Genomic DNA, 25,725 nt, shown 5'->3' with positions numbered 1-25,725 from the left:
TCAATTAGAAATCATGAAATCATTAATATCAAGATCATGAGAAATCATGAAATCATTAATAACAAGATCATGAGAAATCATGAAGTCAATAATATCACGATTATGAGAACTCATGAAATCATGAATATCAAGATCATGAGAAATCATGAAGTCATTAATAACAAGATCATGAGAAATCATGAAGTCAATAATATCACGATCATGAAAACTCATGAAATCATGAATATCAAGATCATGAGAAATCATGAAGTCATTAATATCAAGATCATGAGAAATCATGAAGTCATTAATAACAAGATCATGGGAAATCATGAAGTCAATAATATCAATATCATGAGAAATCATGAAATCATTAATATCAAGATGACTAAACTCTTTAATTTTTTACATCTTCCTAAAAGAATTCAGCCCTCTATCTATTTACTTTTATAAACAAACTCTTTAAATCTCTCAAATAGTAATAAAACTCTCAAACTCTGTCTTAACCTGTCTGAGAACTATCTAATGATTTTGGGTGAAAAGAAAGATTGACTAAACTCTTTAATTTTTTCATGAGAAATCATGAAATTATTAATTGCAAGATCATGAGAAATCATCAAATCAATAATTACAAGATCATGAAAAATCATAAAATCATTAATAATAAAATCATGAGAAATCATGAAGTCAATAATATCAAGATCATGAGAAATCATGAAATCATGAATAACAAGATCATGAGAAATAATGAAATCATTAATAACAAGATCATGAGAAATCATGAAATCAATAATTACAAGATCATGAGAAATCATAAAATCATTAATAACAAAATCATGAGAAATCATGAAGTCAATAATATCAAGATCATGAGAAATCATGAAATCATGAATAACAAGATCATGAGAAATAATGAAATCATTACTATCAAGATCATGAGAAATCATAAAATCATTAATAACAAGATCATGAGAAATCAATAAATCACGAATAAAAAGGTCATGAGAAATAATGAAATCAATAATATCAATATCATGAGAAATAATGAAATCAATAATATCAAGATCATGAAAAATCACAAGATCATGAAAAATCAATAAATCACTAATAACAAGATCATGAGAAATAATGAAATCAATAATATCAAGATCATGAAAAATCAATAAATCACTAATAACAAGATCATGAGAAATAATGAAATCAATAATATAAAGATCATGAGAAATAATGAAATCTGAATAACAAGATCATGAGAAATCATGAAATCATTAATATCAAGATCATGAGAAATCATGAAATCAATAATAACAAGATCATGAGAAATCATGAAATCATTAATAACAAGATCATGAGAAATCATGAAATCAATAGTAACAAGATCATGAGAAATAATGAAATCATGATGAAAATAATATTAAGATCATGAGAAATCATGAAATCATTAATAACAAGATCATGAAAAATCATGAAATCATTAATATCAAGATCATGAAAAATCAATAAATCACTAATTACAAGATCATGAGAAATCATAAAATCATTAATAACAAGATCATGAGAAATCATGAAATCAATAATAACAAGATCATGAAAAATCATAAAATAATTAATTACAAGATCATGAGAAATCATAAAATCATTAAAACAAGATCATGAAAAATAATGAAATCATTAATATCAAGATCATGAAAAATCATGAAATCATTAATATCAAGATCATGAAAAATCATGAAATCATTAATAACAAGATCATGAGAAATCATGAAATCATTAATAACAAGATCAAGAGAAATCATGAAGTCAATAATATCAAGATCATGAGAAATCATGATATCATTAATGTAAAGATCATGAGAAATTATGTTATTATTAATTACAAGAACATGGCCAATAAGTGTCAAATACTCTCCCTTGTTTACCTTTTAAATGACCAAGAAGTCTCCAATACTCTCCCTTGTTTACCTTGACAGTGACCAAAAAGTCTCCAATCCTCTCCCTCATTTACCTTGAAAATGGCCAAAAAGTCTCCAACACTCTCTCTTGTTTTACTGGAAAATGGCCAAGAAGTCTTTAATACTTTCCCTTGTTTGACAATGGCCAAGAAGTCTCCAATACTCTCCCTTGTTTACCTTGACAATGGCCAAGAAGTCTACAATCCTCTCCCTCATTTACCTTGAAAATGGCCAAAAAGTCTCCAATACTCTCTCTTGTTTTACTTGAAAATGGCCAAGAAGTCTTTAATACTTTCCCTTGTTTACCTTGACAATGGCCAAGAAGTCTCCAATACTCTCTCTTGTTTACCTTGACAATGGCCAAGAAGTCTCCAATACTCTCCCTCATTTACCTTGAAAATGGCCAAAAAGTTTCCAATACTCTCCCTTGTTTACCTTGACAATGGCAATAAAGTCTCCAATACTCTATCTTGTTTACCTTGACAATGGCCAAGAAGTCTCTAATTTCTCCAATACTCTCCCTTGTTTACCTTGACAACGACCTATGTCGTCTCCAATACTCTCCCTTGTTTACCTTGACAATGGCAAGAAAGTCTCCAATACTCTCCCTTGTTTACCTTGACAATGGCCAAGAAGTCTCCAATACTCTCCCTTGTTTACCTTGACAATGGCCAAGAAGTCTCCAATACTCTGTCTTGTTTACCTTGACAATAGCCAAGAAGTCTCCAATACTCTCTGGAGAAATGTAAACTACAATTTTCTTCTCCAACCCTCGACTGCCCAGGCAAGTAGTAATCAGAACTTTATCAACATGACCTGATTTAGTTTTATAAAATATTAAACCTCAAATTAATATGAATAAATGATTAGATTTATACAGAAACTGTTTGTGCACTGAGTAATATCCCAAACTTATAATTATTTAGTTAGCATTTTTTACAAAAACAGAGTGAGAATTCCAGCGTTAATCTCGTCCATCTCCCTTTTCTTTCTAAATTGTCACTGAGAATTTTTTATTTGACACTAAGCTATTTCTAAATAGTGGCCAGGGAAGGGAATGAATAGCGAAGAAGAAGTTAAACCACGAAACACCAGTTCCACCAGTTCTTTTGTGAACTGGGTCAAGCTAAAGAGAAGTGCGGTTTAATTTAATCTATGTAGTTCAACCACTTCTCCCATCAATAAATCTAATTTTATTAAATTAGTAAACACATCATTTGGTGTAAAGAGAAGATATGACAACATTATATTTTGCTATGTAAATTATTAATGAATAAGGACGACATTCTTACCCAGAGCACTCCCGCTGGCCTCCATTCTATCATCTGGATTTGAAGATTCATTTCTAACAAAAAATTTAACTAAATTGTTAAACTTGTACAGTCGTCCTCGTATATATACATACAATGAAGACGACTTTCTAGTTTTATTTCTGCCAAGCTTTCAAGCATTAAACATAGCGAGAAATAAAAGCTGTTAATTTTAGAGCTTAGAGCTGTTTAATAGTAAATTTATTATTTGAAATTTTTCTGTTCTAGTGTCTGTATACCTGTAATGAGGGTTAGACCAGGTATCGCTCTCATAGATAACAAAATCTATATCAACAATATGCAGAGCTTGTCCTGTAATAAATACAGTAAATACATATGATCACATTAAACAGCTAGCTAGCTGTCTAACGTAATTTCAAGTGACACTACCTTTACAGAGAGTATTCACAAAACAGTATCTATTAGATTGAGGTCTAACCAAGGGAGTAAGGAATAGAAGGGAGATATAACTGACGCGGTTCGCCCTACCATATGATTATACATGCTTTGCAGACGGGTACTTCATTTATACAAAAAATATTTGTCTGATGTACATTTACTGCGTATACAATAACCTATTCTGAATATTTCATATACAAATGGAGTACCCGTCTGAAAAGCATTTATAGTCATATGGTAGGGCGAACCGCGTCAGTTATATCTCCCTTCTATTCCTTACTCCCTGGTCTAACCAAGGATGAATGATAGATTAATTTTTTAGTTTTAAATCAATTACTTTCAATTGTGTTTCTCTGTGCAAGTGCAAATTAATTCTACAGAGACAATAAAGAAAATTGTCAGATTTTAACACATTTAAAAAAAAGAAAACGACGCCAAATATTGATTGATATTTAGCTGTATAGCTAGGTTTAAATAAGAAATTATTAGAATTGGGGTGAATTGAGAAGTTATGAGAATAGATTTTATAAATAGTGGTTTATCAATTTGGACTGATATTATAGTTTGGCCATCAAATTACATTTTTGTCATTTTTTAATGACAAAAAAAGGGGAATAGGCTGATCAGTCTATACCCCTTTAATTCAAATCTTACGAATTAGGATATTAAGTACAAAAAATGTAAGCTTACCTAATCTCTTAAGTAAATGAATTGAGTTTGTGTCACAACAAATCAACAGATCACTGAAATCAACCATTTTATCAAGATTATAAAACTTATAAATAAATATAATATTGAATTAAGTACACGCTGAACATTGCGATCAGAAAATATAACAGGTTTTTCAGGATTTCGAACTTACGGAAAGGAAAATTAGAAAATTTGGTTCGAATTACGAACGTTATCAAAAGAAATTAAGTTTTTGCCGCACACACTAATTTTTTTAATCCCTAAATCTTTGCAAACAATTATAAATGTAAAAGGTATACAACACCAGGTTGCAAAAATATAAGAATTATTTGAAGTATATAATTTTTCAAAATTTTCGTGATTTAAAATGCTCTTTCAACAGTTTAATATTTTGAAGAAAATGTGAGGGTTTGATTTTAATCTCTTCAATACAATTAAACCTTGTAGTTTATTCAACTTTTCCTCATCTTCAATACAATTAAACCTACTTAATACAACATGAACTAATATCCAATTATACAGCTGGAGTAGTTACTTTGACCAACTTTTTCCGCAAAGCATCCCCCATTTATTAATGTTTTGTAGGCGAAATATTGAAATTATCAAAAATTCCTTGTACAGGGTGGTCTACAAAACTTGATAGTAGATAGGTGACTTGAATCTCGTCCTTGATCTTCGAAAGATTTTATAATTTAAAACATTGAACATTTGTAAACAAAAGTTCAGAAGTAAATTTCAGAGTATACAGAGCATATCCAAATTATGGTCTGCCTTTTTTTTGTGCTATCAATACATATTTTGATTTTTCAAATATGAAATACAACGAAAATTGTCGAAATCAGAACCGGTTAAATTAAAAGCACACACAGGCAGACCTAGGCAGTAGGCAGGCCAGGACAAGGCGAAGCTTTACAATATTTTTCTTCAAAAATCATATATGTTAAAGTAGGTCGATATACTAATGCCGCAAATTATTCACGTACTTCTGGTGTCAAGAATTTAAGAGTTTTCTGCTTGTCTTGTTTTTAAATTTTTAAACTTTTTAATGTTATTTTATGAAAATGATTCCTGAGTTTGATTTTATTTTCTTTCGCTCCATATTTCTTCCGCTGACTTGCTGTTTTTGTATCCAACTGGAGCAAAGACAACATGTAATCGATGATAAAAGCAAGCCTGAAAAAATATTAAGATATAAAAATGAAACAGAGAGACAAAATTAAATTCGATCTTAATGATTTTCAAACAATTCTTATTACTTTCCCAATGATTTACTATAGACAACTCTGACCATTGTCCGTTAAACCATAAAAAAAATGACACAATTTGGTTCATAGAAAAGGCATGGCTCTTCATAAATTGCCGATAAGAAAAAAATGAAGAATCTACATTATCAAAATAAATGTATTCCAATTGAAACGGTTTGAAACGTTTACGGCCCTGAACAGTTTCAATAATATTTTCTTAATTCTCGCCTTGGTACAAAGCATCCACAATATTTATTATCTGACTTCCATCTCAGGGACGGATTATCCTTGCAAATACATTTCGGCATTGGGAGCCATATTGGAGTATTCTCGTCCTCATTTCCATTTATCCTTGCCTGGAATATGGAATTTATTATTAACCTGTACAGTTTGTTTGTCCTCTAACGTTGGGCTCTTTGCCTTCAATGCCAGTTGTTTCTGTGCAATAAAAATCAATATACCGAATATCTATTGAATAACTAAGCAAACACTTTTTCAGGTGTGCAAATAATTTTATAAGTGCAGTTTTCAACAAAAACATTTTATTTAATATTTACTATTTGCAATACTGAAAAATAATTACAAGCAAAATATAAATTATTCTATCAAGTAGAACTAAAGACAACAAAAAAAGGTAGTTTTTCCACACACAAAAAAATGAGAAAACAAACCTTCGCGGCATGGAAACTGTTCTGCGCACTCTGTGACAGGTTGTAATATTCCCGCATTAAAACTAAAACTGGTTTCTGGGAACGCATCACTTGGCTGAAGAAGGAAACCTAAAAATAATTTTACTTTATGGAATATTTGACGTAGTTTTTATGTATCCCTCTGTCAAAGTAATTACGTACCCTATTCACAACAGTACCATTTAAATCTTTGTTTGAGAAAAACTGATGATTTGTTCTTTAATTTTTTTTCTCTGAAAAAAGCTTATATATTTCTTATTGGTTTTCAGATATGACTTAATGTGTACTATTGTGTGTGGCGGGTACGTAACTCTAACAATAGAGGATTCCTTCAGCTAGGAAACCCATATTCTTATCTTTAAAGTTCTCTTACATTATTCATGATAAAAACGTCAAATGATTTAAACTAACCTGGAATGATTGAGGTAGATGGAACATATTGCCGCCGGTCACATTAGTTCTTAGTAATTCTTCAAGGAAGAAATCTGTTAGAACATGATTATTCTCATCCCGGTCATCCTTAATAATGATGTCGATTATAATGATAATGATGATGATGATGATAATGATAATAATGATGATGATGATGATGATGATGACGATGAATGTGCACCTGGAACCAACCCGGTCATCCTTAATAATGATGTCGATTATAATGATAATGATGATGATGATGATGATGATGATGATGATGATGATGATGATGATGATGATGATGATGATGATGACGATGAAAGTGCACCTGGAACCAAAGATAAAGAGGTAGACGAGATGTTAACCAAACATTAGACTCCTGACTCAAGCTTCCAATCATTTCCTCCCAACTAGAAATAAATTAAAAACGTTTGGTTGGAGATAAGTTAAAAAATCAATTCCAAAATTAAAACTTTAGAATTCAAATACTAAAGTTTTTAAAAATGAGAACATAGTTTTGAATCCTGGCTTTGTTCTTTGCTGTAAAAAGGCCTATTTTATAAATTTCTCTTTGCTTGAACGGCCATATTATGTCTTTCTCTTTGCATAACGCTAGTAACAGTTTTATTTGAACTTTTGTTATCTTTTTTGTTACAATTATATTACTATTGTAAATATAGGGTTCTAATGTAACACAAAGTTATCAATGAATAATTCTAATAAATGGGTAAAACTTAAAAACCATATATAATGACGTTTTAATGTGAGGATGGTAAGAAACAAGAAGAAAGAAATTGAGTTTTTGTCACAAACTCTGATTTTCTTATCCCTATATCTTTGCATTTCAATGTCAGTGACCTTAGATATTTCAAACAATGAATTATTTCAGTTCAAATAATAATAGTTTGAAATATCAAAGGTTAACACCTTCAAGTTGCTAAGATATAGCAATTTGAAAATCAGAATTTGTGGCAAAAACTCAAATCCTTTTCTCAAAAATGTTTAAAAGTGAATATTGGGAAAATAAAAGTTTTCCCATTTAAAAGTTTTGAGAATACACGTTTTCTAACATTTTAACGTTTTCTAACATGCAATCAAACACTGTAACATTTCGAAGACTAAAAACAAAACACAAAAACTCAGTGTAGACTCAGACACTAATTTTCAATTAATAATTCTCCGATTTAGAGCAATGTATCCCAAAAATCTACAATTTAGAGCAAAGTATCCCAAAAATCTACAATTTAGAGCAAAGTATCCAAAAAATCTAAAATTTAGAGGAATGTAGTAAAAATCAACAATCTAAAACAGTGCATGATGTAGCAACAAATCTACAATTTAGAGAAATGTAGCCACAAATCTACCATTTAGAGGAATGTAGCCACGCATTTCCAATTTAGAGGAATGTAGCGACAAATCTACAATTTAGAGGAATGTAGCCACACATTTCCAATTTTAAGGAATGAAACCACAAATTTACAATTTAGAAGAATGTAACAATAAATCTACAATTTAGAGGAATGTAAGTAAAAATCTACAATTTAGAGAAATGTAACTAAAAATCTACAATTTAGAGGAATGAAGTAAAAATAAACAATTTAAAACAGCGCAATGTAGCGACACATCTACAATTTATAGGAATGTAGCCACAAATCTACAAGCTAGAACAATATAGCCATAAATCTATTTCAGAGTAATGTAACTTCAAATCTACAACATAGAGGAATGTAGACACAAAGGAATTGAGTCCTTGCCACAAATTCTGATTTTCTAATGCCCATATCTTTTGAACCATATGTCGTAAACCTTTAATATTTCAAACTTATATTATTTAATTTAACAGAAGTCATAGTTTGAAATGTCAAATGTCTACAACATTGGACTGCAAAGATATAGGAATTAGAAAATCAGAGTTTGTGACAAAGATTCCTTTACAATTTAGAGGAAGCCACAAATCTACAATTTAGAAAAATGTAGCAACAAATCTACAATTTAGAAAAATGTAAACACAATCTATAAGAAAAATAATGAAAACTAAAATAAATTAAAAATAATTTACCCAGATGATTTGTCCTCAAGGAATGAAGAGAAAGGCATCTCGTCAATAAAGATATGAATCTGTGTACCGGGACTTTGTTTTATCTAAAGCAGAACACATTTTGACTAAAATCTTTTATGTAAAAATATCTTAATTACATTTTCTCAGATAAACTGTGAACCATTCATGGCAAATAAACAGACTGTACTGTGTACACGGACTAATTCTAAGTGAATTTCCATTTTAATAATGGCAGTACGATTCAAATAATAAACAACAATGAGAAAGATATCGCCTTTTATTCATTCTAGAACTTGCTGAATTCCAACAGTTTCCGTCAATGTCTAAGGTTTAAAGGGTAAAGCATAAACTATTAATCAAAGCTCCTGAAATTGGAGATACGTTTACGGCTCCTTTAATTTACCTTGCCCAATACACACTGAGTAAGGAATCCAGGTATATCCTTGACCTTAGCGGTCATCCCGTCCTGTAAGCGAACCAGCTGCCTCATTGAGGCAATCACTACCTAAACCAAGTTCTAAATATTCTCTTATTTATCAATATTTCCTTCAGATATTAAGAGAATCTGCAAAAATTAGACAAAAATCGTCAAGTTTGTCTTCAGTGAACAACAAAACAAAGAAAAATATTGATAATTTGGTCGAAAATAGTATTTGAGTTTTTTTCCCTTGTCTAGCTTTCAAAATACACTTCGGTCAATTATTTCGACATTTTATGATGTAAACCTTTAACAATATTTCAAATTTTAATATTTTAAATAGTATACTTGATCTTGCAAAATTCAAAATTTGAAATATCAACGACGTTTACGACATTTCCTATTGAACAATATTAGGATTAGAAAATCAGAGCTTGAGGCGAGTAATCAGTTCTCTTATATATAAATGTAATATTTATATTATATGTATATTTAGTAATATGTGTCTGTATTTATTTATATTCTGAAGAATATAATCTCTTAACCCACACCCGAAAATACCCTTTGACCGAATATATTGAATTGTAGAGAAGTCGCTGAACAACCTGGTTAAAATAATAAATCTCCGATTCAAACTTAAAGATTTATGAGAAGTTGCATCGGTGATTCAAAATTTGAATGGTAAATTCAAAATATTCGGCTTCTTGAATACTTTAATTAAGTACACATACACTTTACAGTCTAATTACCTTGCATACTACTTTATCTCTCCTTCAAACAAAACTAGCAGAAAAAAGACAGCAAACTAATTTTTTTATGCTCTTCACTCTTCAGTTTCAGATTTGAAAAGTGTTATAGCTCTGAGTTCTAGAGGGGGTCACTGCCCTCTTGCCCCCCCCCCTGTCTACGCACTTTGCGTGGCAGGGGTTTATAAAAATAAAACGGATCTTCTAAAAGTTAGTATTTTGTTAACTAAACAATCCAGAAATATTTTGTCCATGAAAAAGGGTACTCACTAAAATACTGAAGTTTCTAGGAGTCCCAAAATAGCTCAGTGCTTCAAAGCCTGAGCCACAAACTAGTTACCCCCCCCCCCCAGCATTATTAAATAAAACGTCAATTTGATTTCTCCTTCTGTTTAATTAATCTGATAAATTACTGGAGACAGTCATATACCTCCATTATTAATGATGATGGATCATATTTAGCAGACAGAATATATTCAAAGTATTTGTTTTGGTTTTAAATAATTTAATTAAATCATATTTAGATAGATCTAGATTAACAAGGCATAAACTAATCCCGCGATTACGAAAAAAAAGATTTCATTTCAAAAACAAGAATTTCAGATATCACATAAATTTTATGGCACAATTCAACAATGATAACTGCAAACTAGCCAAAAGAAGAAGTTAGTAGTACGGCTTTGTGTCATCGTAGCTTCTCTCGTTTTGTATTTACACACAAGTATGAGAAAGGCAAATCCATACGGTTACATCTTATACATTTAAAACAATTTTGTTCTTTTCGATAGGTCTTCAATAATTGTATGATTATATATATATTATATTATATTATATATATATATATAGTTCAATCTTGCAAAGAGGTACATGGAACTGATATCTTGATGATGCTTACACATAGAACAAGATTCAATCGAAAGAATTCATGTCTTTCCGACGGGTTAGGATACTTAATAACAGCTAACCAGGTCTGTTATTGGAGATTATTTAAAGCTTTCAGTAGCAAAATCTGGATCCAGCTAGGTAAGAACCTCCATTCTCCAGGGTAATACAGCTTTAAAAGATTAATGCAGACCTTCATCTTAATCGTATTTTCGTTTTATTCTTTTCCATTTGTGTGCAGGGGTGTATACCCCCATGCAAACCCCTGAAAAGAGTTTCTCTAGTTTGCCATTTTCTCTCTTTCACCCTGTATCTCTGAATACTTTTAGAAGCGCCTAGCAAGTTGTTGCTTCTCTGAAAGCTAAATGTACACATGGCACAATGCACATACTTTATACATTCTGCTATACATACTGCATGTACAATTTACATTGGAATACGAATTCTTGTCCTGATATGTACATATTCATAAGAAGAAGTTAAATATTACAGCCAGTTTCTTTGATTCCTTGATAATTGTTTTTGAAACAATTTGCAGGAACAAAATAGACCTACGCAGTGCATTAGATCAGTAAAACACAGATTATTTATTTTATTTTAATTTTATTTATGTATCTATGTCCTTATGTGTTTTGTTTGATGTTTTTACACACTTTGAGAAGAATCACTATTTCTCAGTTTGCAAGTAAAAACTTACCAAATTTATTTCGAAAAGAATTGAGTTTTTGCCACAAACTTAAATTTTCTAAACCCTATCTTTGCAATCCTCGGATATTTCAAAATTAGATTTTTTCATGTAAAAGAAATTAGGATTAGAATATGAGAGTTCCCTAACACTCTGTTCATATTTTAGAAAAATGTTCGAAATTACGATTAGAAAGTGAGATATCACTAACACTCTGTTCATATTTTGGAACAAATGTTCGAAATTAGGATTAGAATGTGAGATATCCCTAACACTCTGTTCATATTTTTGAAACAAATGTTCGAAATTAGGATTAGAATGTGAGATATCTCTAACACTCTGCTCATATTTTGGAACAAAATGTGCGAGATTTCGCAAGCTTTCAATAGTTCGATATCACAAACAAAGTAACAAAGAATTGTAAATATTTGTACCTTAACATGTATTTCCGGAGGAAGAAGATCATTACTAAATACATTCTTCTCAACTGTAATCAACTCACTGTAAAAGGACTGTTCAGATACTAGAGGTGATAAATAGTTCCGCCAATATGTAATATATAGTTTTGGACTGGTTCAATTTACTGCGGAAGATCGCAAAAAATAATAATCAGAGTAATATAAAAGCAGGTAAATTATGTGGGAAATAATTGCGTATTTGCCACAAATTCTGATTTTCAAATCCATATATCTTTGCAACCTAATGTCGTAGACCTTAGATATTTCAAATTATAAATTCTGACGGATCAAACAATCTAAGTTCGAAATATGAAAGAATTATTGAAGGATGCAAAGATTTATGGACTAGATAATTCGAGTTTGGGGCAAAGACTTCAATTATTTACAATTTTGTTTTTATAACGTAGTGGATTAGAATTTATATTGATATATCTGCATAATCTTTTCATGCTTGCATTTTAATTACTTTCTAACTTTGCACTTTTCAAAGTATAATGTAATATTTCAAATATTTGACAGATGTTCGTATTTTCTTTGGTAAACTTTGATTTTTCTGAAAATATTGATTGTAAGAAAATAGTGTTCTATTTACCTGTACTTTCTGTTAATTGACATCAAGAAGTGAGATAACATACATTCGTTCAAACTAATATTCATTTAAATTAAACATTTTGCAACATTCTTTTGTTTAAGATAAATTGGTCTAAAAATTTAGTATTTTTTAAAAATTCAAAAATAATGGTTTTCTGTTGTAAGTAGCTTTTTAAATCAAAAAATAAATAAACCAGACTAATGTTTAATTGTTTGTATTTTTAAATCAAAAAATAAATAAACCAGACTAATGTTTAATTGTTTGTGTTTTTAAATAAAAAAATAAAAAAACCAGACTAATGTTTAATTATTTGTATTTTTAAATCAAAAAATAAATAAACCAGACTAATGTTTAATTATTGAATACAATTCCTAAGTTTTTATATAAAAAAATAAATAAAACAGACTAATGTTTAATTATTGAATACAATTCCTAAGTTTTTAATTCAAAAAATAAATAAACCAGACTAATGTTTAATTATTGAATACAATTCCTAAGTTTTTAAATAAAAAAATAAATAAACCAGACTAATGTTTAATTATTGAATACAATTCCTAAGTTTTCCACTTTCTTCTACATCCGCAAAAGAAAAGAGATAAAGTACCGAATCCGTCTGAACAGTTTAATTTAAAAATTATAATTTAAAAGATAAATATGTATTTTGATCATTTTTACCTTAGAATAATGAAGATCCCAAGCTGTTTGTCGAACCTGAAGTATCAAATTAAATAAAAAGTGTTGCCATTTCTTTTCTTCATAATTTGTTTGCTATTTAGTTCAAAGTTTTTAAAGTTTATTCTGAATCAATGTTACCATTTTCTAAATAATATCATATCATTTTCATTCTGGCTCAGAAAAATAATTCAAAGTAATTCAAAGAAGAAATTATTAAGTTTCAGTGTCTAGAAATGTATCTCCCATTTACACAATTAACATGCACCCCTGCCTCTTTAGTAAAAGTAAATTCAACAATATATATATGAAGCATAAAGTCTGACCGCGTCAACCTTGTTGAACCGGCTAGTCCGTGCGGTACAGTACAATCTGGGACCGGAAAGGTTGACCCGGCTCGGAAATTCAAATGTACTACGGTTGTGCGTGTTAAGTATATGAGCAATCACTTTAAAATCAAGTGCTGTTAAATTATCTGAATCAAATTCTTCACCTTTTCTATCAAGAGCTGTGTTTTTCCTGATCCGTATTCACCAAACAGAACTCTATATTATTATTATTATTATTACAGATTTATTTCGTACTCAAAGGACAAATGGGCGTCAAACATTATGGAAATCCAACTTATAGAAATCGCATGGTATTGCAACAAGGCGTATTTTCCGGGAGAACATTTTTTATAATTTTGAGAAATTAAATCAATGTAAAGTAGATATAATTTTCATAAAATCCTTTATTTAAATGGTAACACGGAATTTTATGAAATTATATTAGCATTACTGGAGAACTTTTTTTATATTATTAAGAATTTTTTTTGTAAAAAAAAAAACTGTACATATGATTTTCATAAAATAGTTTTTATATTAGTCTAGTAACACACAATTTTATGTACTCATCCTTCCGATCTTAGTAAAATGTTAGTTAAGAAACAAATGAAATATTTTGATGTCCCATTGGAACATGAATGGAAAGTTCCGGTTTTACAAGAACTTTTAAGTACAAGAATGAATAATTTATATGTTGAAGGATTCGATGATTACGTAATAACTGAAATGATAAATATGTTATGTAGTGAGTAAAAATCAATGTTTTCTATTTGTGCACAATTTTGCATATTTTTTTTCTCTTTTCTTTTGGAAACCTGTATTTTCAAATAAAATTATTTAAACAAATTTTAACTACACCATTTATATATGTATTTATATCTTTGTGTGTGAATAAATCTTTATAATAATAATATAATCATTCATTAATGTTGTCTGCAGAACACAATAAAATCTGGGGAGACTTTAAACACAATAGAGAGCAGTACAAATGTACATATTAAACTAGTTAGAATAGATTCTTTTTGGTAGTATAGTGTCTAGGCTATGCTAAAAAATAGAAATAATGCTAATGATACAGCTTTTATGTAAATCACAATGGTCTAAAAACTTTATACGAAGTTTGTCTAGCCTTGTCTACCTTAAAGAATACATTTTTATGCATATTTATCACATTTTTATGCATATTTATCACATTTTTGTGCATATTTATCACATTTTTATGCATATTTATCACACTTTTATGCATATTTATCACATTTTTATGCATATTTATCACATTTTTGTGCATATTTATCACATTTTTATGCATATTTATCACATTTTTTGCATATTTATCACATTTTTATGCATATTTATCACATTTTTATGCGTCCTAAATATGCAACCTTACAAGTTTGATATCAATGTAAGTCCTAAATGTGCATTCTCGTTGCACGTCTTCAAAGTATTTTCTCAATTCTTGTCTGGAATGTGCGTCCAAATTCGTAATTATAGTACATAACTATAAACGCACTTTGCCCGCATAAGAAATTTTAAAATAATTTCAGCTAATCTGAAGAACACGTAGAAGTTCTCTTTGTTTTGTCTTAGATTAAGAATAATAAGAACTGCGTAAGGTAAGAAAAATACAGTAAGGATACCTGTGTTTTACAGTTGAAGTGAATATTTCAAACTGTTGAGGGGACATCAGAACTTTACAAATATGTTTGGATTTTTGGATCTTTACAATTGTTTTGGCATTTGTCGGTTTTATTCGTTCTCTTCTAGCATTCAAGATATCCTCTTCTTCCCCATCCTCATCTTCATCCTCCTCCTCCTCCTCATGCATGTTCTGCTGAGGGGTTTTCATAAGAACGTATAATCCTGCCAGCCGTGTTATTAGTTCAACAAAAAGGGAGCTTGACAGTGGGGTTTTATTCGCCAGCCGCTTAGAACACCAGACCTTGAAGTGTGCCGAAGTATCAATGTGCCGATGGTTAAGGGTGAAGCTGGAACAATTTCGGCACACTAGCTCTTCAGACAGAGGGTTACTAAAAAAACATAATTATAACTTAGAGACTATTGTATTCCATACGTGTGATTGAAGAATAGAATATAACAGAATTTACCTAATATTATGAAGAACAAGGATAGAATATAACAGAATTTACCTAATATTAGGAAGAACAAGGATAGAATATAACAGAATTTACCTAATATTAGGAAGAACAAGGATAGAATATAACATAATTTACCTAATATTATGAAGAACAAGGATAGAATAGAACAGAATTTACCTAATATTAGGAAGAACAAGGATAGAATAGAACAGAACTTACCTAATATTATGAAGAACAAGGATAGAATATAACATAATTTACTTAATATTAGGAAGAACAAGGATAGAATATAACATAATTTACCTAATATTATGAAGAACAAGGATAGAATATAACATAATTTTCCTAATATTAGGAAGAACAAGGATAGAATATAACAGAACTTACCTAATATTAGGAAGAAAAAGGATAGAATATAACATAATTTACCTAATATTAGGAAGAACAAGGATTCCTGTGAAATGAACGGATTGTTTAAGAACAAGATCCTAAACAAGAAAACACTGACGATTGAAATCAACTTTTTAAAAGCATTTTACTTTAAATAGCAATTTTACTCTAAAATCAATTTCTGTAGATTCCTACGCGCGACGACTTTTATCATATTTTCAAAAAAAAGAATGACCTTAAAGTGACTGTCCATTCACAAAATATACATGCACAAATCACAATACTACCCACCAAGCCATTAACTGAGTGAAACTGACATCATTGTTGTGCGGTTTCTTTTTAAAAGCGATTTGCGGATATTGCAACAAAGCCAAAAAAGGAGAATGATTGAATTAATCGCATTTAGAAAACGACAGTCTTTCTCATTGTTACTCAAAAAGGCTTAAAAGGGTATCATTGTAAACGAAGGTTCACTTAAAATCACGTTGACAGCCATAACGAACTTCATTTATAGATGTGTCAATTGTTTTTAAAAAAGCCAGTAAGTTCAAAATTAAACTTGGCCATATAATAAAACAAGACATTTGTATATATCTTCCCTATAGACGGCCGAACTGCTGGACCGAATGGGCTGACATTTTTTAGGGAACCCAGGGGTATCCCGGGTGAGCCATATAGGCTAAAAAATTCAATAATTTGGTTTTCTTCTTATTCCATGGGCAACGCCGGACACTTCAGCTAGTATATATATATAACCAATCTTAATAAACAATAAACATGTTCTAGACTTATTTTTAGAATATATATATATATTTTAAAAATCAGCTTCAAATTAAAATATTTAAATACATTTCAGGATCTCACTTTATAAGATGTTTCATACGGCAATCATCAGTATATATAAATATATCACGCAAATCTGCCCCTTTAGTAAAAGTAAATTCAATATGAAGCATAAAGTCTGACCGCGTCAACCTTTTTGCATTGGCTAGTCATATAAATAGAGCTAGGTACAGTACAAACTCGGCCCGTAAAGGTTGACCCGGCTCGGAAATTCAAATGTACTCAGGCTGCCCGTGATATATATATATATATATAGAGAGATATTTAAATCGCCAGTTTTCCCTGTATTATTCTCCACAAGAATATACAGTCTTTATCCAGGTTCTGTTTGGCAGCTTTTATTCTAAACCAATCAAACAATCAATTAATTTTTATAAGCTAAAATACAAAATACCCCAAATCCTGGCATTTCCAAAAAGAGATCTCCCACTTTAGTTTAAGTAGATGTAAATATTTCCATTTACTAATATAGCGCCGATTGAAGGATTCATAACTCTAATTGGATAATGAGATAGATAGAAAGATAGATGTTACCGCCATGCAATTTCTATTGGTTCAGAATAGACAACAAACACATGACTGAACCCTGATTGGATCAGGCGCTAATGGACCGGCATACAGGAGTGCTGTCTTTGTTGTGATTTCAAAATTACCGAAGAGTTCAATTCAATTTATAGAAAAGAAAAATAATTTTTAAGATTTATTTTTCGTAATTTTTGTGAAACATTTTGTCACTGTATAGATAGCTAGCAAAGATCAGAAACCCGATCTTAAAGTCGTATTTCAACTGTCATGTTTAATGGAATTCCTTACTAACTGACATATATACTGGAATCTTTGAACAACAATATATCATATTTTGTCATTTACGTCACGTGTGAATAAAGGAGAGTGACAAGGTTATAAATTGAGCATACTTTTTGTTGGGGACTAATAATTTATAATTTTAGAATTGTAAAGCCCTAGAATCAATATTGTTTAGAAAGCTTTATACAAAACTAAAAAAATCAAGCATAGAAGAAAAACGATTCTAAAGTCCCATTTGACTTTAGACTCTTTGTAATGAGAACGTTACATTTCTTGACTTTTTATTTTATATATCTAATATAATGGAAAAGTTTATTTACTTTAGGCTTTATGTAAGAAGAATAGTTAAATATCTTGATTCTAGACTCTATGTAAGGAGAATAGTTTAATTCCTTGACTTTATACTCTATGTAAGGAGAATAGTTTAATTCCTTGCCTTTATACTCTATGTAAGGAGAAAAGATTTAATTTCTTGACTATAGACTTTATTTAAGGAGAAGAGTTAAATCCTTGACTTTAGACTCTATGTAAGGAGAATAGTTTAGTTCCTTGACTTTGGACTCTATGTAAGGAGAATAGTTTAATTCCATGACTTTAGACTCTTTGTAATGAGAACGTTACATTTCTTGACTTTTTATTTTATATATCTAATATAATGAAAAAGTTTATTAACTTTAGGCTTTATGTAAGAAGAATAGTTAAATATCTTGATTCTAGACTCTATGTAAGGAGAATAGTTTAATTCCTTGACTTTATACTCTATGTAAGGAGAATAGTTTAATTCCTTGACTTTGGACTCTATGTAAGGAGAATAGTTAATTCCTTGACTTTAGACTCTATGTAAGACGAATAGTTTAATTCCTTGACTTTAGACTCTATGTAAGGAAAAAATGTTAGTTTCCTTGACTTTAGACTCTATATAAGGAGAATAGTTTAGTTCCATGACTTTAGGCTCCATGAAAGGAGAATAGTTTGATACTTGACTTTAGACACCATATAAGGAGAATAGTTTAATTCCTTGACTTTAGACTCTATGTAAGGAGAAAAGTTTAGTTCCTTGACTTTTGATTCCATGTAAGGAGAATAGTTTAATTCCATGACTTTAGACTTTATTTGAGGAGAAGAGTTAAATCCTTGACTTTAGACTTTATTTGAGGAGAATTATTTAATTTCTTGACTTTAGACTTTATTTAAGGAGAAGAGTTAAATCCTTGACTTTAGACTCTATGTAAGGAGAATAGTTTAGTTCCTTGACTTTGGTCTCTATGTAAGGAGAATAGTTCAATTCCTTGACTTCAGACTCTATGTAAGGAGAATAGTTCAGTTTCTTGACTTTAGACTCTATGTAAGGAGAATAGTTTAAATCTTTGACTTTAGACTCTATGTAAGGAGAATAGTTTAAATCTTTGACTTTAGACTCTATGTAAGGAGAATAGTTAAGTTCCTTGACTTTGGACTCTATGTGAGGAAAATGGTTTAATTCCTTGACTTTATACTCTATGTAAGGAGAATGGTTTAATTCCTTGACTTTAGACTTTATGTAAGGAGAATAGTTTAAATCCTTGACTTTAGACTCTAAGTAAAGAGAATACTTTAGTTCCTTGACTTTAGAATCTATATAAGGAGAATAGTTTAGTTCCTTGACTTTAGACTCTATGTAAGGAGAATAGTTTAGTTCCTTGACTTTAGACTCTAAGTAAGGAGAATAGTTTAGTTCCTTGACTTTAGACTCTATGTAAGGAGAATGGTTTAATTCCTTGACTTTAGACTCTATGTAAGGAGAAAAGTTTTTAAATATTTATTGAATTGAAAGTAAAATAATATTGATTAATTAGATGATTTCCTTTGAGCTCTAATCTCTGTAGGATCTGCGTCTGTATCTGGTAGAACTCGGAAAAACACAATTCCATGTTTTGGCGTCATGTACAATAATCTACGCAAGAAAAAAACTTATTTATAACTTATAACATTTTAGTGGTTTTAAAACTAAGCAAAAATAACATTTCTAAAATCCAACACACACAATTTTAAATGGTAAATAAAGGCTAAAAACAATTAATGAATTTGTAAATGTTCCAAAAAAAAGAATCAAACAAAAATTTCGGCTAATTTCACTTTTAGAACTTTCCTCACTTTCAATTTCTCTATTTACCCGTAGTATTTATTGCAACCGTTAATTAACTAAATTCTAGATTAGCTGATCTAATCAAACCAACAGCTGATTAAATTCTAATATTTAGCAATTTAGAATATATTTATAAACCTTGGATTATGAAGATATTCAATTGTTCCTGAACCTTGGTTCATTTCATGCTGCTTAGCCAGGATCTTCTTGTAATAGGAACTAAACAAAAACAATATTGAACCAGAGTAAATATCGTCTTCCTTATCAAGGAAGAAATCCACGAACAAGATAAAAAAAAAATCTGCGAAATATAATTTATTTATGAACTAGAAAATGAATGTTAAAGAGAAGCTAGAGATCCTAGAGATTGTCATTCTTGTAAAATTCATAAGCTGTTTCCAAACAGAAGGAGGATGTTTTTTCAGTCATAGTTTATACACTACCAGCTTCTATATCTTCTGTCAGTGTACTGAACATTTCAACAGAACGCACCAAAAGCCTAGTTGGGGGTGTGGGGTCACCATTTCAGAAGAGCACATGCAATTTTGAAGATTTAAATTTTCTTGTTTGTGAATTTCTTCTTCTTACTGAGGAAGACGACATAGTGTCATTGTTTTAAATTATGCAAAGAAAATTTAAAATAATTTAAAGTCAGACATTTTGTAATTTATATCTAGAGATTAAGCAGTGATTTCTATCTTATGCAGATCTGCAAATTAAGTTAAATCCTCTAAGATATTCCGTGGGGCATGTTCATACCCTGCAGGTTACTTTAATTTAGGAATCAAGCATTTATCTTTAAATAAAAGTGTCCATGTTTAATATCGAGCTGGAAAGTTCAAGATTAAGAATACTTCACACATAAGTTCCACCCTCTAAGTACATATTTCTAATTCATACATCTATGCAAACTTATGCCGTAGACTCTTGATATTTCAATTTACGAATTCTGATAAACCAGTTAGTTGTAGTTTTAAGTATCATAGGATTATATTATATTGCATCATATTAAGGGATTAGAAACTTAACATTCTTAAAATTACGATAGCAGTCCCTTTAATATGATTACTTGTTATGTAATTTCAGTCATTTTTGAAAACATTTGAAGGTTAAGTTAATATATTATGTTTTCAAACATTAACGCCGCCTCAAGGTTAAAAAAGATCGATTGAAGTATATTCAGATTACAGAGTACAATTATTTACATTTACAAAAAATCAGTTATTTATTTTGATCAGGAACAGATTAATGTTTAACGAAAAAAATTAAAAAACCCTGTGGTTAAATTTTCTTTCTTTCTTAAATCTCCGCAGCTTATCTTCTTAGTTTTTTCAATTGTCTTATATTTTAAATTCAACAATAAAAATTAGCAGTTTTTCTGAATATTCGGAAATAGAAAAAAAACACATTTGGTTCTGGAATCTTAAACAATTAAACTAACAAACATCATATTCATTCACAAAAACAAACAAAGACATGGGCAATGTAACGTAAATTATAACCTGTGATGAAATATATTATCTGAGACTATAAAGCTTGCTGTCTCCTCTTGTTTACAATGGTTTATCAACATATTTCCAATGACCTTCAAAATAAAGATAAAAATTATGAAGTATTAAGACACAAGGGGACAAAAATAATAATCTGCAAAATCAAATAAATTTTATAGTATGGTTCTCCATTTTGATAAGAAAAGGGCTTTATTGATTATTCTCATAAACTTTCCCAATTTATATAATTTTCACTTTTTAAATCCCGTCAGGACATTTGTTGGAAAATGTACACTAGATTGTGACGTGTGTATTTTGCTTAATCAACTACAGTTTTATAGTCTCTGCGCAAATCATACTTTTTAAAACTAGTTGTTGTTTGTAAACAAACTTGAAGAAAGAAATGAAAGAGAAAATGAAAGGAAAGATAGTAAAAAGGGAAAAACAAAAAAAAGGAGGAGGAAGAAAAATGGAAGGAAGAAATAAGAAGAGAAAGAATGAAAAAAAAGAATGGAAGAAAGAGAAAGAATGGAAGAAAGAGAAAGAATGGAAGAAAGGAAGAAAGGAAAAACGGAAAAAGAAGAAAAGAAAGGAAGAAAGAAATAAAGGAAGAATGGGAGAAAATCGTATTTTTTTCCATTTTATTTTTAAGAAGCACTGTATATTTTTTTAACAAGTTGTCTTCATTTACCATATTATCTTGAAGAGTACTGTATATTTATTATATGAAATTTATGATGATTTTTATAAATATTCAGTGCTCTCCAAAATGAAGTGGAAAATAAAGAGGACTTATATTAAATAAACAGTGCTTCCCAAAATTGAATGGTAAACATTGACGGCTTTTCAGAAATATACGGTAATAAAAGTGAAGACGATATTTCTTTAATGTGCAATCTTTTTTCAAGAAGCACTATATGTTTATTAAAAGTCGTCTTCATTCACCATGTTATTTTGGGGAGCACTTTATATCTATGAGAAGTTGTCTTTATTTACCATTTTATCATGTAAGATTAAGGTGAAGAAAAAGTTACAATTCTTTTTATAACCCTAATAGACCATGATTAAAATCACCTCCCCCCCAGACATTTTGGTTTATTTTCATATCCCTTTCTACGTACTGCACCTATTAAAAACAATGATTAGTGCAGTTGATGAAGCTAAATACACACTTCAGAATCTAGCGTACATTTTCCAACAAATGTCCTGACGGATCTTAAATAATGGAAGAATGCAATAAGTCCTTTCTGGCATGTTAATAGCAAAAACGCTATTGAAATTTCCATTTTCTAAATATTAAAAAAATCTACGAGAAAAAAGAAATTCAGATAGGTGAAGAAAATGTTTAAAAAGGTTGTGCTGTATACCTGCAAAGCATGAGCTGGATCGACACTGCCTAACGGCTTAATTTTTGCATCTTCGAGACATCCTATACTGTTATTGGGACGTCTGAAATAATAACTTTAATTTAGTACAAAATTTGGTTCAGTCAAAATGTAATAAATCTAAGTTTACACCATCCAGTTACAAAGAAAAAGGGATTAGAAAGTAAGAGTTTAAGGGGAGATCATTTTTCTCTAGGACAAAAAAAGTTTTAAAAACTATTTAAATTATAAAATTCGTATAAACTTCGTAGAAAAAAAAACAATTTAGTTTAAACCATTGTATCTAAATATGTATTACTATACAAGAAATAAAAAATTCCTGAAGGAGCAAAACAAAATCAAAAAACATTACGCAAAGTAGGCCAAGGTGTCATTTTGTATAAACCTAAACTGTAGCATTGTAAATTATTAAATTTGCTTACAAAACATTACATAAGTTGAAGAGCTTCCAACTTTTAAATGGATTGAAATTAATTTATGATTTAAAAGATCTCTGATTGGTAAAACCTCCGATGTTTTGACCAATCAGAGATTAACTAAACTTCCCCTATAGAGAGAACGACAGCTAGTTTCAAGCTCATTATTTATCTTATTTTAAAATCATTCAATACACTTAAATTAAGAAAAGAACGAACCTGTGCAAATGTTTCTTTGCATAGTCTTCGGATGCCTCAGAGAAAGTCTTCAATTCGGAACTGCTAACCTACAGTGAGAATATAAATACAATCAAGACGACTTATTTATTGAAGTTTTGATGACAAGTCTTTTATATTTGCAGTAGGAATTAGGACCCAGACAACTGTAAAATAGGAACTCGACTGTTTGACTTAACTATGATTTCAAATAGTCCAATGGACCTTAAGCACAGCAATTGCTTATAAGTCAAAGGTTATCCATTTCATTATTGCTTATTTAAGCTACTAGTAAAAATGTGAGATTAAGAACAACATGAAATACAGAATAAGATTGCTCAAGTTTCGTTTTCCTTTTCAACAGTTTTCTCTGTCGCACTTCCGTTATCTTAACCTATAGAGGGTTAAAATGTGTTAATCATCGAAAAATAAATAAACGTGTTTTTGGAAAATTATGTTAATAAAAAGTCTCAAAATTTACCTTTATTTTCATATTAAGAAGATTCTTAACATTAGGACCCCAAATATCACCATGTTTAGGTTTCCATGAAACATTACATAGAGTACAGCCCTCGCCAGACATAACGACGACCTTCGTTCTTCCTCACTGTAAAGAATCAAACCCCCCTGGTCAAATTCTGCCCAGATGAGTAGAAACTATGGGTTTTTCTGTTTTTAAACGATCATTTTGGTAGTAATTTTATTAAAACTTTATCCATTATGGTCTTTATTTTCTGAAAATAAATAAAAATAAACGTAGTGTATATTGTATAAGGAGTGCATTGTATTATTGTATGAGGAGTGTATTGTGATTGTATAAGGAGTGTAGTGTATATCGTATGAGGAGTGTATTGTATATTGTATAAGGAGTGTATTGTATATTGTATGAAGAGTGTAGTGTATATTGTATAGGGAGTGTATTGTATATCGTATAAGGAGTGTATTGTATATTGTATGAGGAGTGTAGTGTATATTGTATAAGGAGTGTAGTGTATATTGTATAAGGGGTGTTTTGTATATTGTATAAGGAGTGTAGTGTAAATTGTATGAGGAGTGTAGTGTAAATTGTATAAGGAGTGTAGTGTATATTGTATGAGGAGTGTAGTGTAAATTGTACAAGGAGTGTAGTGTATATTGTAAGTGTATTGTATATTGTATGAAGAGTGTAGTGAATATTGTATAAGGAGTGTATGTATTTTGTATAAGGAGTGTATTGTAAATTGTATAAGGAGTGTATTGTATATTGTATATTGAGTGAAGGGAATATTGTATAAGGAGTGTAGTGTGTATTTTATAAGAAGTGTAGTGTATATTCTATTAGAAGTGTAGAGGATATTGTATAAGAAGTGTAGTGTATATTGTATAAGGAGTGTAGTGTGTATTTTATAAGAAGTGTAGTGTATATTCTATTAGAAGTGTAGAGGATATTGTATTTGAAGTGTAGTGTATATTGTATAAGGAGTGTAGTGTATATTCTATAAGAAGTGTAGTGTATATTGTATAAGAAGTGTAGTGTATATTGTATAAGGAGTGTATTGTATATGTATAAGAAGTGTAGTGTATATTGTATAAGAAGTGTAGAGGATATTTTATAAGAAGTGCAGTGTATATTGTATAAGAAGTGTAGTGCATATTGTATAAGAAGTGTATTGTATATTGTATAAGAAGTGTATTGTATATTGTATAAGAAGTGTATTTTATATTGTATAAGAAGTGTAGTGTTTATTCTATAAGGAGTGTAGTGTATATTGTATAAGAAGTGTAGTGTATATTGTATAAGAAGTGTAGTGTATATTGTATAAAGAGTGAAGTATTTTATAAGAAGTGTAGTGTATATTGTATAAAGAAGTGTAGTGTATATTGTATAAGAAGTGTAGTGTATATTCTATAAGGAGTGTAGTGTATATTGTATAAGAAGTGTAGTGTATATTGTATAAGGAGTGTATTGTATATTGTATAAGAAGTGTAGTGTATATTGTATAAGGAGTGTAATGTATATTGTATAAGGAGTGTAGTGTATATTGTATAAGAAGTGTAGTGTATATTGTATAAGGAGTGTAGTGTATATTCTATAAGGAGTGTAGTGTATATTGTATAAGAAGTGTAGTGTATATTGTATAAGGAGTGTATTACTACTGAATATATTACTGAATGGTAACCAGGGTGAAATGTCCACATACAAAGTTTGAATAGTGTCCGCTCAGCTTATATCAATAATGTTTTTAACTTTACAACTAGAAATTAATATTTCAAGCAAAACACAAACGTGCCAATAGAAAAAAAAATTGACGGAAGAATCTAACAAGGTTTAGATATAAAATCAAAACAATTTTTGAATGTTATTGATAGCAAAGCAAATATATCAAATGTTCACATTGTATGTGTATTCTATGTATATATTCTATGTATATATTTGATGTCTATATTCGATATCTATAT

The 25,725-nt window shown here is 29.8% G+C and overlaps 1 protein-coding gene across 1 annotated transcript; it reads right to left on the bottom strand.

The window, feature by feature from the left end:
• On the bottom strand, positions 1–24,016 carry LOC111710305 (uncharacterized). The gene is made up of 24 exons (XM_023484360.1): positions 23,768–24,016; positions 23,290–23,357; positions 22,637–22,718; positions 21,282–21,364; positions 19,918–19,998; positions 19,498–19,587; positions 17,130–17,190; positions 16,044–16,102; positions 15,156–15,545; positions 13,683–13,734; positions 13,193–13,228; positions 13,072–13,130; positions 12,518–12,571; positions 11,902–11,968; positions 9,140–9,241; positions 8,737–8,819; positions 7,006–7,087; positions 6,675–6,782; positions 6,246–6,353; positions 5,931–6,012; positions 3,481–3,553; positions 3,224–3,276; positions 2,592–2,747; positions 1–374 (listed from the first exon to the last, which is right to left on the bottom strand). Exons 1-24 carry the CDS (start codon positions 23,867–23,869, stop codon positions 1–3), a joined length of 2,505 nt encoding a protein of 834 aa, XP_023340128.1. The 5' UTR covers positions 23,870–24,016.
• Between the last annotated feature and the right edge of the window lie 1,709 nt (positions 24,017–25,725).

Source organism: Eurytemora carolleeae, unplaced genomic scaffold (assembly GCF_000591075.1).
Source record: "Eurytemora carolleeae unplaced genomic scaffold, Eaff_2.0 scaffold944, whole genome shotgun sequence".
In the NCBI taxonomy this organism is placed as follows: Eukaryota; Metazoa; Arthropoda; class Copepoda; order Calanoida; family Temoridae; genus Eurytemora; species Eurytemora carolleeae.
This window is presented reverse-complemented; position numbering and strand designations above follow the sequence as displayed.